The 16,276-nt window shown below is 41.1% G+C and overlaps 1 protein-coding gene across 4 annotated transcripts in view; it reads left to right on the top strand.

The window, feature by feature from the left end:
• The window catches only part of Herc2 (HECT and RLD domain containing E3 ubiquitin protein ligase 2), a 172,473-nt gene that overhangs the window by 134,283 nt on the left and 21,914 nt on the right, over positions 1–16,276 (top strand). For 3 of the 4 annotated variants that reach the window (XM_029479792.2, XM_029479793.2, XM_021166289.3), the window contains exons 69-79: positions 314–505; positions 3,181–3,334; positions 8,284–8,391; positions 9,949–10,080; positions 10,557–10,715; positions 10,805–10,923; positions 11,481–11,606; positions 12,022–12,177; positions 12,676–12,791; positions 12,883–13,081; positions 13,884–14,098. In XM_029479792.2, coding sequence (XP_029335652.1) covers positions 314–505; positions 3,181–3,334; positions 8,284–8,391; positions 9,949–10,080; positions 10,557–10,715; positions 10,805–10,923; positions 11,481–11,606; positions 12,022–12,177; positions 12,676–12,791; positions 12,883–13,081; positions 13,884–14,098 — 1,676 coding nt within the window. The remainder of the gene's footprint in view (positions 1–313; positions 506–3,180; positions 3,335–8,283; positions 8,392–9,948; positions 10,081–10,556; positions 10,716–10,804; positions 10,924–11,480; positions 11,607–12,021; positions 12,178–12,675; positions 12,792–12,882; positions 13,082–13,883; positions 14,099–16,276) is intronic. The other variant, XM_029479794.2, reaches the window with a different exon arrangement.

Genomic DNA, 16,276 nt, shown 5'->3' with positions numbered 1-16,276 from the left:
TTTCCAAGGAACCTGAGGAAGGTTGATGGTGTGAATGATATGTTAGAGATCCAGATGAAAGTTGTATATGAAATCTGATGAGTAGGGTAGGCTTCACATGGCATGACGTCCTTCTCACTCACATGGTGTGCTGCCTGCCTGGGCATAATAGCAAGGCATTTTTCCTTGGTGGATGCTAGATATTGGGATCAATCATGTCTTAGTCTGATTTTTAATGTTCTTTCCCCATTCCTAATATGTCCTTTGGGCTCTAGGACTTTTATCTCCCCATACTTCATTCTCTGTTTTAACTGTTGATTGTCAATTCATTTAGGATGTTGAAAGCCAAAATAAAACATCAGGCCCAGAACCCCAGTCCTTGGATGAGTTCACCAGTCTGCTGATCCCTGATGACACCCGGGTGGTGGTGGAGCTGCTCAAGCTGTCAGTGTGCAGCAGGGCTGGAGACAGGGGCAGGGAAGTGCTTTCTGCTGTGCTGTCCGGCATGGGCACTGCCTACCCACAGGTGAGTGATGGGGAAGGCACACTACCTGGGGCCAGCTTTCTCTGCAAGAGCCACTGTTCTTCACACATGGTCTCATCCTAGACTGCTCCATGGACAGAGGTTTAGAAGCTGTTCTTTAAAACAAAGTGTATCCCAGTTCTCCCCGTAGTTTCTTTTATCCATCTAGGACTGGTTTATCTTTTCTTTAAAAAAGATTTGTTTCTTGTAAGTGTTTGCCTGAGTACATATGCATAGCATGTTCACACATGGTATCTGAGGAGACCAGAAGAGGGTTTTGGATCCGCTTGAATTGGAGTTACAGATGGCTCTAAGCCACCATGTAAGCGGTAGGAACTAAACTTAGGTTTCCTACAAGAGTAGTGAGTGCTCCTAACCACTGACACATCTCACTAGCTCTCGTTCCTTAAAAACAAACCATTATTTTATTATGCTTTTTAGCTTATGTTTGGGGTCTCTGTCTCTGTCTCTGTCTCTGTGTCTGTCTGTCTGTCTGTCTGTCTGTCTGTCTGTCTCTCTCTCTCTCTCTCTCTCTCTCTCTGTGTGTGTGTGTGTGTATGTACACTTTGTAGGAACTGTTTTCTTTCTCCTACCATATAGTCCATATAGTTACAGGGATTGAACTCAGGTCATTAGACTTGGTGACAAATCCTGCCTTGCCAACCCTGTATATCTTATTTTTACTGAACAAATAAGTCCTTCTGTATACATTTGCCTGTAGTTTGTTTTTAGATATTTGGCCAATATTGCTTTGCCATGCAAGAATTCTCATTTTTAGGTAGACAAATCTGCCAATATTTTTCACGTCTATCTTCTGACAATATGCTAAAAATATATGACATTAATAATAATAATAATAACACTTCATTCCATTGTTTTCAAGAAATTTTCCTGATTTTTCTCCTGAGCATCTATATGATTTCATCTATTATGTTTACACTTTCAGCCATCTGCATTTTATCCTAATATAAAGAATAAAATATTGAGTGGTTCAGCTTAATTTTTTTAATATGTGGCAAAGCAGTGGCTCCAGCAATATTTGTGAAATAATTCATCCAGTGACTTGAAAACTATTTATCCTACTCTAAATTCTTACATGCGTTTGGATTTATTTACAGTCTTGTTTTATTTGAAATGATTTCTTTAAAAGTTTTTTATTACAATGTATATGAAAATGTATTTTATTTATTATGTGTGTGTTGTGGAACACATGTGAAGATTAGAGGGCAGTCTGCAGAAATTAATTCTCTACTTTCATTACATGGGTCCTAGGAATTTAACTCAGTTGCTCAGGCTAACAGTTGCAATCATCTTTAAATTGTCCTTGCAGAGGTGAGATGGATACTTGATGTCTTATCCTTATGTAATATTTGGGATTCGTAAATTAATTTATATAACTGTGCCTATGTGGCAGTGATATCACTTTGTCAGTAATGTAACTTTAATAAACTAAGTTGTAATCTAAACATGAGGGAAATAGAGGAGAATAATCCTAAAAAACAGAAAGTGGGATTTTTGTTTGTATGTTAAATTTAGGGACTGAAAATATTGCTCATATTCATGTCTTTTTAATTTTTAAATTTTATTTATTATTAGTGTGTGAAAGGTAGCATGACATGTATATGTGTGGAAGTCATAGAGCAGTTTGTAGAGTAATTTCTTGTTTTCTATTTTTGCATGGACTCCAGGTATCAAACTCAGTTTGTCAGGCTTACATGGCAAGTACTTTTGTAAACTGAGCCATCTATCTGGCTCAACCATGTTGGCGCCTGTGTTAAGATACTCCCTCTGCCATAGATGGGCCTGAATGGTTTGGTTGTTCCTGGTTCCTGCCCTTTGACCCAACTTGACTCCCCATGCTTTCTAGAATCTTGGTCATTATTATCAAATTTTTGCTCTTTCTCATGATATTTTTGTCCCCTAGACTTACTTTTCTCACCAAGAAGTAATCTTGTCTAGGTGTAGATGAGACTGTTATTATCACTGGTGTTTCAGTTTATGAATTGGCCTTAACTGTGTTTTTTATGAGGCTCCTTCCAAATGCTTTCCTGTGGATAGTTTTAATTCTCATAGTACCTTTACTGTGCCTTGATTTTATGTGTAAGAAAACCAGGTCTAAAATAAAACCTTTGTTTCTTAACTCAGTTTCCTTCCTTCTTTCATTTCTTTCTTCCTTTCTTTCTCGTGTGTGTGTGTGTGTGTGTGTGTGTGTGTGTTTGTATATCTGTTTATGGACACACATACACACTTGCTTGTGTTGAGGCCAGAAGTCAAGGTCAGGTGTCTTCCTTGATTTGTTTTCCATTTGTGTGTTTTGAGACACTACCTCTTACTCAGCCTGGAGCTCAGTGATAGATTGGAAAGATAGGAAACTACCCGCCTGTCTTTTCTTCCTAGGCACTAGGAATGCAGGTGTGCATTGCTATACACCTGGCTTTTTACATGGGCTCTGGTGATCTAAAGTCAGGTCCACATACTTACATACTATTGAGTCATTTCCCCAGCCCCTTAGCTGGGGGGTAACCCACCGGGTATTGGTTGTGGTTTGTTCTGTTTTTTTCCTCCAAGTCCTTCACTCTGCAGCCCTTTCCCTGTAGAAAAGCACAGAGCTGGTTGAGCATGGGTAGGGCATGAATGACCCAGGGGTGGCATTCACTCATGTTTCTATTCCTTTCTAGGTGGCAGACATGTTGTTGGAGCTCTGTGTCACTGAGTTAGAAGATGTGGCCACAGACTCACAGAGTGGCCGTCTTTCCTCCCAGCCTGTGGTGGTAGAGAGTAGCCATCCCTATACAGACGACACCTCCACCAGTGGTACAGTGAAGATACCAGGTATGTGGACCAGCCCTGGGAAGGGCTGCAAGGTCCACTGTCTGTAGAAGGGCTGTTTTGTAGCCACTTCCATGGGAATAGTCATTTCCTATTCATGAAAAATAAGAGAATAGGATTATTTTAGATCCTCTTCCAAAATGTTTGTAAAATACAATGCAACACAGAGCTACACTGTATTAGTTTGCTTTCTGCTGCTGTGGTAAACACCAATCAGTCAATACCAAAAGCAGCTTGAAAGGAAAGGGTTTATTTGACTTTACCTCCATGTCTCAATCCATATTGAGGGAAGTTGGGGTGGAAATTCGATGAAGAACTAAGGGAGAAACCATAGAGTGGATTTGCTCACTTGCTTGTGCTCCACTAGCTTTCTACTAGCTCCACTAGCTGGCTACTGTGCTATTTCTAGGCCTTTTCTTTTCTTTTCTTTTCTTTTCTAAGGCATTTTTTATTAGATATTTTCTTCATTTGCATTTCAAATGTTATCCCAAAAGCCCCCCATCTCTTCCCCCCGCCCTGTTCCCCAACCCACCCACTCCTGCTTCCTGGCCCTGGCATTCTGCACAGATAAAAGCTGAGTGGATAGTTACACACAATCACTGACTTTTGTGTGAATGATGATGCATGATAACAGTTGTAAAGTATCAGGCTTCTTCTACACTAATACTGTTCTTACATATCTGCATCTTGGATGGTGCTGTCCACAGTGAGCTTGGCCTCTCACATCAGTCAGCAATCAGGACAATCTGACCCTCAATTGGAATTCCCTTTAGTGACTTTAGGCTTTGTTAAGTTGATAGCTGGACCTAACTGGAACATATACCAAATAAAAAATTAATGATTCAATTATCAGGTCAATGTGCCTTCTCTAAGACCTAGGTCTAAAGTCAGCTGACCAACTTTTTGGAAGTGGCCCCTACATTCTGTGAAGTAAAATTATCCTGATGTTGAGCACCTCTGACGTACAATTTGGCAGCCTCTGTTCCTCAATTGTACATTTTTAGTTTCCTCCTCCCATCCCCCTCTTACGTAGTTTATCTGTTGAGACAGTCAAGAGGCTGGACTTGAACCAGATCTACTTTTGTACATGCCCACAATTCAGCGTGTTCCTCAGCCTGGTCCTTCTGATTCAGAGTGCCCTTGTTTCATCCACTTGGCAGACTGTTGATTTCTGCCACCTCAGTAAAGTACCTACTGTCTACACATTGTTCCTTAAAATGTTAGCTGTTGTTGCTGCTCAGCACCAAGATTATTGATTCATTGGGGGTAGCGGGTTGACAAGTAGTATTGTTTTAATTGAATGGTTTTTTTTTTTAATTAGAATACTAAAAAAGAAATTGTCTCCCACCTTTTAAGATGACTACCTAGGGATAGTGTCTACATGAAAGAGGCAGGATGCAGGCTTGATTCTTTCCTTATGTTTACTGTGTTTTAGGGGAATGAATCATTCCTTCCCCTGTCACTTTTCCAAAGTGCCTGTGTAGTATTTGTGTGTTTATGTCATTAAGAACTCGTTGACAACATGGCTTACAAAGGTTCTGGTGGTTTGTTGGTAGCTCCCATGCAGTCTGCAGTGGCACAGAATTCTAGGGTTGTCTTGTGTGTTTGCCTTCTGCCTAGAATTGCCATGATTTCAAGATCACACCTTGGTGCTAAGAGACTTGTTGCCACTGTGTTGCCACTATTTCTAAACATCTTCAGTGACAGAAATGAGCTTGATTGATAGACGAATACAATGTCTGACTTTCTTATGGCCCGCAACTATAAAATGCACAGTGTTTACTACTCTTGTTCCATCAGATCTGCATCTCTTTTTTCATGTTAGATCCTGAACAGATTGGGATATCTGTTACTGACAGTCAGTTTCTAGAAACAAAACGTGTCAGAATCTCTTCCTTCTTCATATCTTGCTAGTCTTTGTCTGAACTCTTTTATCCACTGCAGTAGCTTTAGTTATAACAGCTTCTTTTAGGTTCTACTGCATTAAATGTTCTTTCCTCAGCCTTCTGTCTGAGCATGCAGTGAACTCCTCTGTAGCTCCTAGGTCAGTCTTGTCCTCTAGAGGTGTGCCATTTAAACTTGAAAGGTTGCCTTGCTGCTGTTAAGCTCTTGGATCACTTACTCATCTGTAGTTGTGTGAGTGAGCAAGCTATTGTTTCCTTTTTTAAGTTATTCTGCTTTTCTGCAGTAAAAAATTGTATTAGATTATGTTTACTTTAGTCACTCTAGGTACTATTTACAGATACAGGGTGTACTTTTACCTCCCAGCGTTCTCTCAGAGCATTTTCTTGAATCAGTTTATGATGCTCTCCCCCTAACTTAGTTCTCTTTTCAGGGCATTGTGATATCTCTGTGTTGGGTGTCTTGGGTTCAGTGCTGGCTATTTCCTTCCTTGGGACTCTGTTGTATATTTTGAATCATCTTTTTCTGGTTTACGTCTTCATTTTGGACTTTTTTTTAAATTGTAAGTTGTTTGTGAATTTTAACACTTATATATTTCGGTTTTCTAATTTTTATCTGTTGCTCCTTTTTGTCTTGTGTCTTTCTGTCTATTGTTTTGAGGTGATGGTGGCAGTCATAGTGCTACGTGGAACCTTTCTGGCCAGTGTTCATTATCTATTGGGGTATGACTCCAAACTTTGTTTTTTTTCTAATAGTAATTTTTAATACTTTATTTTGTTCATTTTAAATGTGTAGAACATAGTATTGAACTTTCAGAATGAGGTAGGGCTTGCAAAAGTATTATTTTTTTTGTCTAGTTTTAATTTTAATATGTTGCACTTTCATGATGAATTTTAAAAACAGTGATGTTCGTGGTAGCACAAGCCATTAATCCCAGCACTGAGGAGGCAGAGGCAGGCCTATGAATCTTGTGAGTTCCAGGCAGGCAGGACTACAAAGTGAGACTTTGTCTCAAAACCACAAAAACCAGCTGGGGTATAGTAGTGCATGCTTTTAATTCCAGCACTCAGGAGGCAGAGACATGTAGATTTCTGTGAATTTGAGGCCAGCCTGGTCTATATAGTGAGTTTAAGGACATCTAGAGCTACATAGTGAGACCCTGTCTCAAAAACAAACAAACAGCAACAACAACAAAACCCAACCAAAACCAGCAGAACAGACAAACAAAAAACCTGAAAAGGAAACTTAAAAACTAAAGTGGCAGCTGGCAAAGTAAAGTGCTGGCAGTGTCACCATGAGGGCCTAAATTCAGTCCCCAGCCCATGGAAAAAGTGGGCCCACTGGGCTCTTGCCAGTGGGGACAGAGGCAGATGGATCTTAGGGATTCATTGGCCAACCAGCCGAGCTGAGTTGATGAGGTATAGGCCAGGGAAACCATAGTAGACAGTGCCTGAAGACCAGCATCTGCTTTGTCCTCTATACAGACAAGTAACTACACATGCATACAAATAATGCTCACATACATGCAATAAAAATTGAACAGGAAGTATTTCTACCTGGATCTTAAATAAAAATCATGTGATTGTCTTCCTCTTCTGTTTCCCAACTTCATACCCATCTACTAATCAAATATATGTTCCAAATTTACTAATTTCTTAGTAAGTCCAGGCCTTCTGAGCCAGTCCAGTATAATTTGTTTTCCTCCCACTCACTTCTTATGTCCCCTCACACAACATTCACATATGTCTCTAAAAATTAGTCAGAGCTGTCAGTCCTCCATGAAGAACTGCACAGTGTGTCTCTGTGACTGTGAGTGTAATCTAAAGTCCTGCACAAGGCCAGTCACATTCTCTCCTTTGGGTCCCATTCCTTTTCAAGGGTCTCTCCTGATTGTTCTTAAAAGACTTTGGATACCAAATATGTGAGAATCTACACTAAGCAATTCTCAGTAAATACCAGCTGGGTGTCCAGCAATTCAGCTAAGTTCTGCCACTACTAGAATACCCAAAGGGGGCAGTCTCACAAGTCTGTCCCAAGTTATAATGTCAACCCACAGTTTATATCAGATTTGGCTGTAAATCAAAAGTTCATACAACACGATTGTGTTAGTCACCTTTCCATCATTATAACAAAATACTTAAGGTAGCTTATAAAATGTAGGGGTTTGTTCTGCCTTGCAGTTAGGGAGGTTGCAGCACGTCATTTGCACAAAGCAGCATGTTGTGGGAATACGTGGGAGTATAGCACAAATCATTCACCTCACAGCCAAGAAGCAAAGAGACAGGAAGGAGCCACAGTCTCCCAGTCCTTTCCATGGGCACACTCCTAATAACTTCAGGCCCTGCCCACCTCTCATAGTACCAAATGGGTGACCAACATTGTAACTTACAGTCTGTCTTGGGGTTTTACTGCTGTGAAGAGACACCATGACCAAGGCAACTCTTATAAGGACAACATTTAATTGGGGCTGCCTTACAGATTCAGAAATTCAGTCCATTATCATCAAGGCGAGAGCACTGCAGTGTCCAGGAGGCATGGTGCAGGAGATGCTGAGAGAACTACATCTTTATCTGAAGGCTGCTAGGAGAAGACTGGCTTCCAGGCAGCCACACCCTCATATACCTACTCCAACAAGGCCACACCTACTCCAACAAAGCCACACCTCCAAATAGTGCCACTCCTGGGCCAAGTATATTCAAACCATGACACAGTCTTAGGGGGCCATTCAAGGTCACCCTTAGCACTGTCTTCAAGGCATCATAATATGGTTAGTCAGGTGATAGAATTGCAGCATGGAAGGTGTTGTGGAGGTGAGAGAACAGAACAGCTCAGTCCCGTGGGGTGGTTCTCTGGCCTTTTAGTCCATGGGCAGAGCCTTCCGTTGGGGGCTAGAGCTGGGCAAGATGGCCAACCTCAGGCTGTGATTTTGGTGCTGGTTCTTCCCCAGCTCCTACATGCAGTTCTGGTCTCACTCTTCCTGCTTTGCTGAACGGTGACTTCCACTTGCTCTCTGGAGTTTCCACTGTGTTTTCTGCTTGCTTATACTCTAGGTGCAGAAGGACTCAGGGTGGAGTTTGACCGGCAGTGCTCCACAGAGAGGCGCCACGATCCTCTCACTGTCATGGATGGTGTCAACAGGATTGTGTCGGTGCGGTCAGGTGAAGAAGGGAGGGCAAGTAGGGACAGTCCTCCTCACTCGTGCTCCATAAAAGGAGTTGTTAGCATAAGACAGGATACTGGTGCTTCATTCCATGGGAACTTTAAGGAAGGTATAGCAAGGTAATGAGTTGTGAAACAGTAGGTTTTGTTTCCCTCTTCCCAGTACTTAGAATAAGATGTGATCTGTGTGATGTGTGCTTCATACCACTATCAGAGAGGGTTATTGAGTGTCTGGCGTGAGAGATGTCCCGGCAGTTGGAGAACCATAGGTGTGTGAGAGTACTGGGACCTACATAGTATTGTTGGCATACTACAGAGCTTAAAGGAATTCTGGCCTGGCTGACAGTAAGGGTTTGGCTCATGGAGTGCTGTGTCTGGAGGGTGGACAGAATGTGCAGTGGATGGGAGGCACAGTGTGTGGTTTTGTGTACTCTGCCGCGCTCCATGAGGTCAGGAAGAGTGGTCTAATAAACTTGTTTAAAACTTTGAACATTGTAGAGTTGTTAATGCATGGATATGCATGTATGTGTGTGTTTTCAGATCTTTTTAGTGGGGGAGGGGAAGGTGTGTGAGTGTGTACGTGCATGCATGAATGTGTGTATGTATGTATGTGTGTATATGTTACTCGCCCTCCCACACACATACACACCTCCCTGTGCTGAGTATTGAACCCAGGGTCTGTGTGCATGCTAGACAAACATTCTACCACTAAGCTACATCTTCTTTTATAAAGGCTGAGGAATTTTCCCTGTGGAAGACTAAGTATGTAAATGGATGTGGTTTTGTGGGCTGCATGTGGTCTTTGTCTTAACCACTCATAGTGTATGTAGTAAGCAGCATGACTGTGTTGCATGGTGTCACATAAGTCCTTGCTCTAATGTGGTACAGTGATGATGTCCATGGCATTTTGATAAATGTCTGTCAAAAGAGTTCTAGTAGTAGTAGTATTTGTGCTGGTCTCACTGCTTTGAGATGGAAGTCCAGCAGGCTGCGTGTATGCTGTTGCCTCATGCTTCTACATCATTAAGTTGCTCCGTCTCTCCTGCTCTTTTAAGAGACTGTTATGCAGCTCCACAGATCCTTGGGTGTGACCAGGTTGTTCCATTGCTTCCTTGAGTACAGCCTGTCTTGGTCATGCTGAATTGTTTACAAATGCCCCTGGTGGGAATTTTAGATCTTTCTGCCATTGGCTAACTACCTGCCATACTCAGAAGCATTCTGAGAACCTACCTTGGTGTGGGCCTGCTCTCTCTGCAGTTGTCACAGTGCATCCCAGTTGTGTACATAATCATTTCCCCATTTGGTAGTAGCTTCTTTTGGGGAAGTGTGTATGTGTGTGCTTTCAGGTTCTCCAGTACGCGATCAGAGGTTGAATAGAAATCTGTGGAAAGGTAGAATATTTTCAACCCGCTGTGAATGTAAGCTTGAGAGGTCTTGGGCTGAAGGAGCCTGCTGACCTTCTGAAGTGGTGTGAACAGCTGTGCTTTGCATCTAGGGAGTCTTGTTGGTAAGATGGTGGAGTCATTTTAATTCCAGTGTGTACTTTTCTCCGCTAGGTCGAGAATGGTCTGACTGGTCGAGTGAGCTTCGCATCCCTGGAGATGAGCTGAAGTGGAAGTTCATCAGTGATGGGTCTGTGAACGGGTGGGGCTGGCGCTTCACAGTTTATCCCATCATGCCAGCTGCAGGTAAGAGGGCTGTGATTATCACCCAAGGAAGTGCAAACTTCCCATTGTGTGATTTAAGGATTGTCTTCTGCTATGGGAAAAAACAGAGTTCCTACCTGGGGAGAGGATCAGACAGAGAGCTAGCTAAGCTTTCCAGTTGTCAAGGTACTTAGCCCCATCCTCACCTCTTAGGAGTTGGTGCTGGTTGTGGTTCTTAATGCTTTTGGTTCACAGCTAAATGTCAGTTTGAAGAGTATGGCTCGGGGTTGGAAACAGTTGCTCACTGGTAGAATGCTTGCAAAGCATGCACAAGCCCTATGTTCAATCCTCAGTACAGGAAAACAAGCAACAAAATAGCAAAAAGTTTGACTTCTAGGACTTAGCAGCGCTGTGTTCTTCCCTTACTCTGTGTTCCAGTGGGAGTTGAGTTGTGAGTTTGTCCATAGGAGGTAGTCCCCACCATATCACATAGGGACATTTGCAGGACTTCTCCACAGGCCCTAAGGACCTCCTCTCGGATCGCTGTGTCCTCTCATGTCCATCCATGGACCTGGTGACCTGTCTCTTGGACTTCCGACTTAATCTCACCTCCAACAGAAGCATCGTCCCTCGCCTTGCTGCTTCTCTGGCTGCGTGTGCTCAGCTGAGCGCCCTAGGTTAGTGGGACGTCCATGGTCATCCTGTCTGTATACCTAACTTGACAAAGGTAGTCCAGATTCTAAACTTTGCCTGTGTGTTGTTTCAGCTGCCAGCCACAGAATGTGGGCTCTTCAGAGACTGAGGAGACTGCTCACCACAGAATTTGGGCAGTCAATTAACATAAACAGGCTGCTGGGAGAAAATGATGGGGAATCCAGAGCTTTGGTATGAAGCATTAGGGTTTCTAGCCCTATGACCCTTTCAGGATAAATGTGCTGCTATAATCATTAAAACCTCTAAACCAGCCTGGAGAATTGGGAATTCTGCCTACCTGTCAGGCAGCTTTGTCACATCTAGACCTTTTTTTTCTCCATGCTGCTGAATATGCAAAGTTCAGGCTGGGCTAATTTTTAAAGTCTGTGTATTGACCCCTGTGAATATAGGTCTGTGTTAGATTTTACAAGCCTGATTGGTCATATCCCTTTTATTGTGTTGTGATGAGAACATTCCATTCCAGTTATTTGTAACCACAGGAGATGAGCTGGATTTGTACGCCAAAGAGGGAAGTTCCCTGGGAGGGGCTAACTAAAACTAAGACCAAACCTTCTGAAAAGTTGATACTTTCTTTGCGCTATAGACACACCCTTTCCCAAGTTGAGAATTTAAATTCTCGTTTCCTTTTTTTAGGGAATATAAAATCCTTTACTTATAGCAATAAAAAAACCTGAGGCTCACCTGCATTCTGAATTTCTGAAATTCAATATTGTTTTGCTGTTTTTAAGAGTTTTACAGGCAGTGCGCTTGCTGCTTTGGTGAAAGGCCTTCCAGAAGCTTTGCAGAGGCAGTTTGAGTATGAAGATCCTATTGTAAGAGGTGGCAAACAGCTGCTCCATAGTCCATTCTTTAAGGTAGTATTTTACTTATACTTAAAGTGGTCCTATATAGCTCTTTGGGTAGGAGAGCCACTGAGAGCTGTTATGGTAGGGTGTTGTGTCATAGACCTGTTTGGGAGCAGACCTTAGTATCACTGAAGGGCTGTATGAAGTATGTCTCAGAAAGTGGTTATGTGATCAAAGCCTATATATAAAGCATGCTTTGAAATACACAGATGTTCTTAGTTATTGTATGATGTGGATGCCCTCACTGTTGTTGGTCTGAGTCTGTGTCTTCTGAAGCTGCTGTCTTCCTAGAAACTCACTCTGAGAAAGTGAGGAGCTTGGGAACAAGGGTCCTCATAGCTCAGGATGGTAGCCAGTGGCCTTCTCTCAAATATTAGCTTTGTTTCTAAGACTCCCCGTGTTTCCAATTTTTTGCTGACTGCAGGTGCTAGTAGCTCTTGCTTGTGACCTGGAATTAGACACACTCCCTTGCTGTGCAGAGACCCATAAATGGGCTTGGTTCCGAAGATACTGCATGGCCTCCCGTGTTGCTGTGGCCCTGGACAAAAGAACACCATTGCCTCGTCTGTTTCTTGATGAGGTAATGTGTGTGTATGTGTGTGTGTGTTAATTAATTAATTTTTGGAGTTGCTTTTGAGCTGTATGATGAAAAAGATGCCAATGTATAAAGACATAGTTTTGCTAAGCAATACCATAAAGAAGCTTATAGATAAAAACAGGTACTATAACATGTAAATTTCAATTAACATTAATTTTTTGCAAAGAACCAAGATATAATGATATGGTATAGACTTTTCTTTTTTTACCATCTAAAAGTTGACATGATAAAACTGATTTTTTGTACTAAGTATAAAATCATGATGTTGATGTTAGCGTAACTTCATATTACCATTTAAAGATTCCCCTTTCTTCTTACTGTAACTGATTTTATTCTTTTGTAAGGAAAAAGAGTAAGTCAGGTCTCACATTGTATCTTGGGCTGATCTGTAGCCCAGGCTGTCCTTGCTAGGATTGCAAGTGTGAATCACCACATCCAACTTATTTGTTTGACTCATTATTTCATAATATTGTTCCATAGGTTGCTAAGAAGATTCGTGAATTAATGGCAGACAGTGAAAGTATGGATGTTCTCCATGAAAGCCACAGCATCTTTAAAAGAGAGCAAGATGAGCAACTTGTGCAGTGGATGAACAGGTATTATTTCGGAACTAAGAGACAGTGCTGTACATAAGTGTTTTTACACAAAGCTCTTTTACATCAAATCTTCTTTTAATGTTTACTATAGGCGACCAGATGACTGGACTCTTTCTGCTGGTGGTAGTGGAACCATTTATGGGTGGGGGCATAATCACAGGGGACAGCTTGGAGGAATTGAAGGTGCAAAAGTAAAAGTTCCCACTCCATGTGAAGCACTTGCAACTCTCAGACCTGTGCAGTTAATTGGAGGAGAGCAGACACTATTTGCTGTGACAGCTGATGGGAAGGTAAGGGTACAGCTTGTGTGTGTGTGTGTGTGTGTGTGTGTGTTTGTGTGTGTGTGTGTGTGTGTGTGTGTGTGTGTGTGAGAGACAGAGAGACAGAGAGAGACAGAGACAGAGATATGCTTCATTAGGGGTGAAAAAGTTGAGACAAGCTTTTTTTGATTCTTGTATGTGTAAGGACTTTATTAAAGTACTATCTGAAGAATGATTATGGTAGCGCCATTTCTGTATAATATTTAGATATATTTTAACTACTTTATTTTTTGATTTTGAAGTACATTGCATCCATTAGCTGTATTACTTTTAAAAGTTAAAACACTTAATGTCTGTCAGTCTTATTTTTTTGTAATGCAGCTCATGGATATCTGTAGATAGCCACAATCTATAAGGGAATTTTTATTCCTTTTCAGTTTGCATGCTTATATATTTTTTTCCTTTTGGATAAGAGGAAGGGAGCTGTATCCTTATAATTGAAAATCAGGGTATAGGACTGGTTGGGGGAAGGGAACACAGTCCTCCAGTTATGTCTTTCTGGTTGTGCCACCAGTAACTCATAGGATTTTCTTCTAAAAGGCCTCACGTCTCAAAAATCTCACTCTCTCAGTAGCACTACCCTAGGAACCAAAGTTTTTACACATAGATATTTGGAAAACACTTCTCCAAACCAAAACAGTATATAACATCTTAAAATTTCCTGTGATTTGGGTCTTTAAGTTAAAATTTTCTCTGTGGTGTAAAATGTATTGAATGCTTATTCTTTGCGGTAACTACTAAATACAGGAGTATTTCTGTTTTCTCATCTTAGCTCTATGCTACTGGCTATGGTGCCGGTGGAAGACTGGGAATTGGAGGGACAGAGTCAGTGTCTACTCCAACGTTACTGGAGTCCATTCAGCATGTGTTCATTAAGAAAGTTGCTGTGAACTCAGGAGGAAAGCATTGCCTTGCTCTCTCTTCAGAAGGCGAAGTTTACTCTTGGGGTGAGGCAGAAGATGGGAAGTTGGGACATGGCAACAGAAGGTATTGTGTGAAAATACCAGTTTCAATCTCTTTGGTTTGCTTTAATGCTGACACACTGTATTGGTCTTTGTATTTTAGCACATGTGCAATAACCTGCTCAGATCAGGAATGTTCATGACTTATTTGTCAGAAATTGGTTCACATGTCACTGTATGTGGGCTTACCCATAGGACTCCTGTACTAGGAGGGAAACATTAAGTCTTGAGGTTTTTACTTCAGATTTTATGAATACTAAGCATCCTTTTTTTTTTTTTTTTTTTTTTTGGTTTTTTCGAGACAGGGTTTCTCTGTATAGCTCTAGCTGTCCTGGAACTCACTTTGTAGACCAGGCTGGCCTCGAACTCAGAAATCCGCCTGCCTCTGCCTCCCGAGTGCTGGGATTAAAGGCGTGCGCCACCACGCCCGGCTACTAAGCATCCTTTTGAACACCTTGTTCCTGTCCAGTGAATCACATTGGCATTTTGGGTATTATTACATGGAACCAAAACTATGAGTATAGAACAGATGGGATGAATAATAGAGAAGGTACCATTCTTCAAACAAAGGAACCACACTCAGTTGTTTTTTAAAAAATTTATTGCACCTACTACCCAAAGTAGAAATGGAAATGTATCTTAGAGTTAACTAAAAAACGCCACAAAATACACTGAATATCAGATAGCAATATAGAATTTCCTGAGAAGCAGGAAACAAACAAGGCTAGTTCAGAAAGTTTCTCCAGTATATCATGAGACAGTTCCCAAGTCATTAGTAGGAAGGTGAGACCCTGGCAGTCAGTGACAAAATCCTGTAGTTTAGAGAGGAGAGAACTGGAAATCTAAGGAGGTCAAAAGAGGTAGACTCTGCGGAGCACCATAGAGGAGAGAGCTGTATGGACAAAGAGACCCCAGAGACCGTGGAACCCAGTAAGGCAGTCATATATAAAGCCTAAGAAACCACACCAAATGATTGAAAGAAACTTCCTTGGTGCTCACAGAGAAGAGAGAGAGAGCTCCCGGAAACCTCATACAGAAAGGAATAACAAAAAATTAGAGAGATGACTTAGATTACCATTTGTAATTCCAATTCCAGGATGTTATGACCTTTGTGAGTACTGCACACATACTGTCCACTTACATGCAAGCAAAACACTCATACCAATAAATATATAAGTGCCCATTAACAGGAGAAACAATGAACCATATACTACTAGTATGATTCCTTTTCCAAAACTTAAAAAATGAAACCATTTTTCTAAATAATAGAGCTCAAAATTCCATCATTTTTTTAAGTTCCATCATTTTTGTGACTATAAATAAACCCTTATCAAGGTAAACTTTATAATGAATCTGTAGCCACTCAAAAATTGCATGTATGCAGAAGAACAAGAGATACACCTATATGAGGAGAAAAACTAGTCAGTCAAAACTGGTTCAGAAATGACACAGTGATAGAATGTTTTTATTTTAACCACATACCATGTTGTTAATAAACAAGTAAAAGCTTGAGCATGTTAAATAGAGCCTAAAATTTATTTAAATCAAAATCTTAACGATGAAGAATATGTTCACAGAAAGGAAAAATGAATTTTATGGAATTAATGCCTGAATAGATGTTGTAGAAAAAAAGACCAGAGAAATGGAAGACATAACCATAGAAAATATCCAGAGTGAAAAGGCCAAGGGAATAAAGGAATGTACAGCTCACAGAGCACTAGTGAACTATGGGACAATACCATATTTAATGTATTCGTAGTTAAAACATTTAAAGGAGGACAAGGAGAGATTTTAAAAATACCTGAAACTCCAAATTGACAGCTATAAACTCATAGGTGCAGTAACTTAAAGAATCCCAAGCAAAAGAAACATGAGGAGGAATATAAAGATAGCACCAAGCTATACTGACAGTAGAATTTCAAAAGAAGTTGGGACGGGTCATATTAAAGGCATATTTAAAGGAGTAAGAAACTATAATAAAGTAGTGCAGTAGGTGTGACATCAGAAAACACAGTCATCTAGAAAACAAACAGCAAGGTGAGATCTTAAACCTAGTATGTTTATATCAGGTGTAATGATTTAACACTCAGAAGTCAGACTCTGGTCTGGGGAGATGGCTTAGTCTGTTTTGACTTGGGGACCTGAGCTTGACTCCCTGATCCCGTAATTTAAAAAAAAAAAAAAAAAAAGGCATGGTGGCATA

This window comes from Mus caroli, unplaced genomic scaffold (assembly GCF_978045245.1).
Source record: "Mus caroli unplaced genomic scaffold, Mus_caroli_1 scaffold_8, whole genome shotgun sequence".
Lineage (NCBI taxonomy): Eukaryota > Metazoa > Chordata > Mammalia > Rodentia > Muridae > Mus > Mus caroli.
The sequence above is the reverse complement of the archived record's forward strand: the minus strand, read 5'-3'. Positions and strand labels throughout refer to the sequence as shown.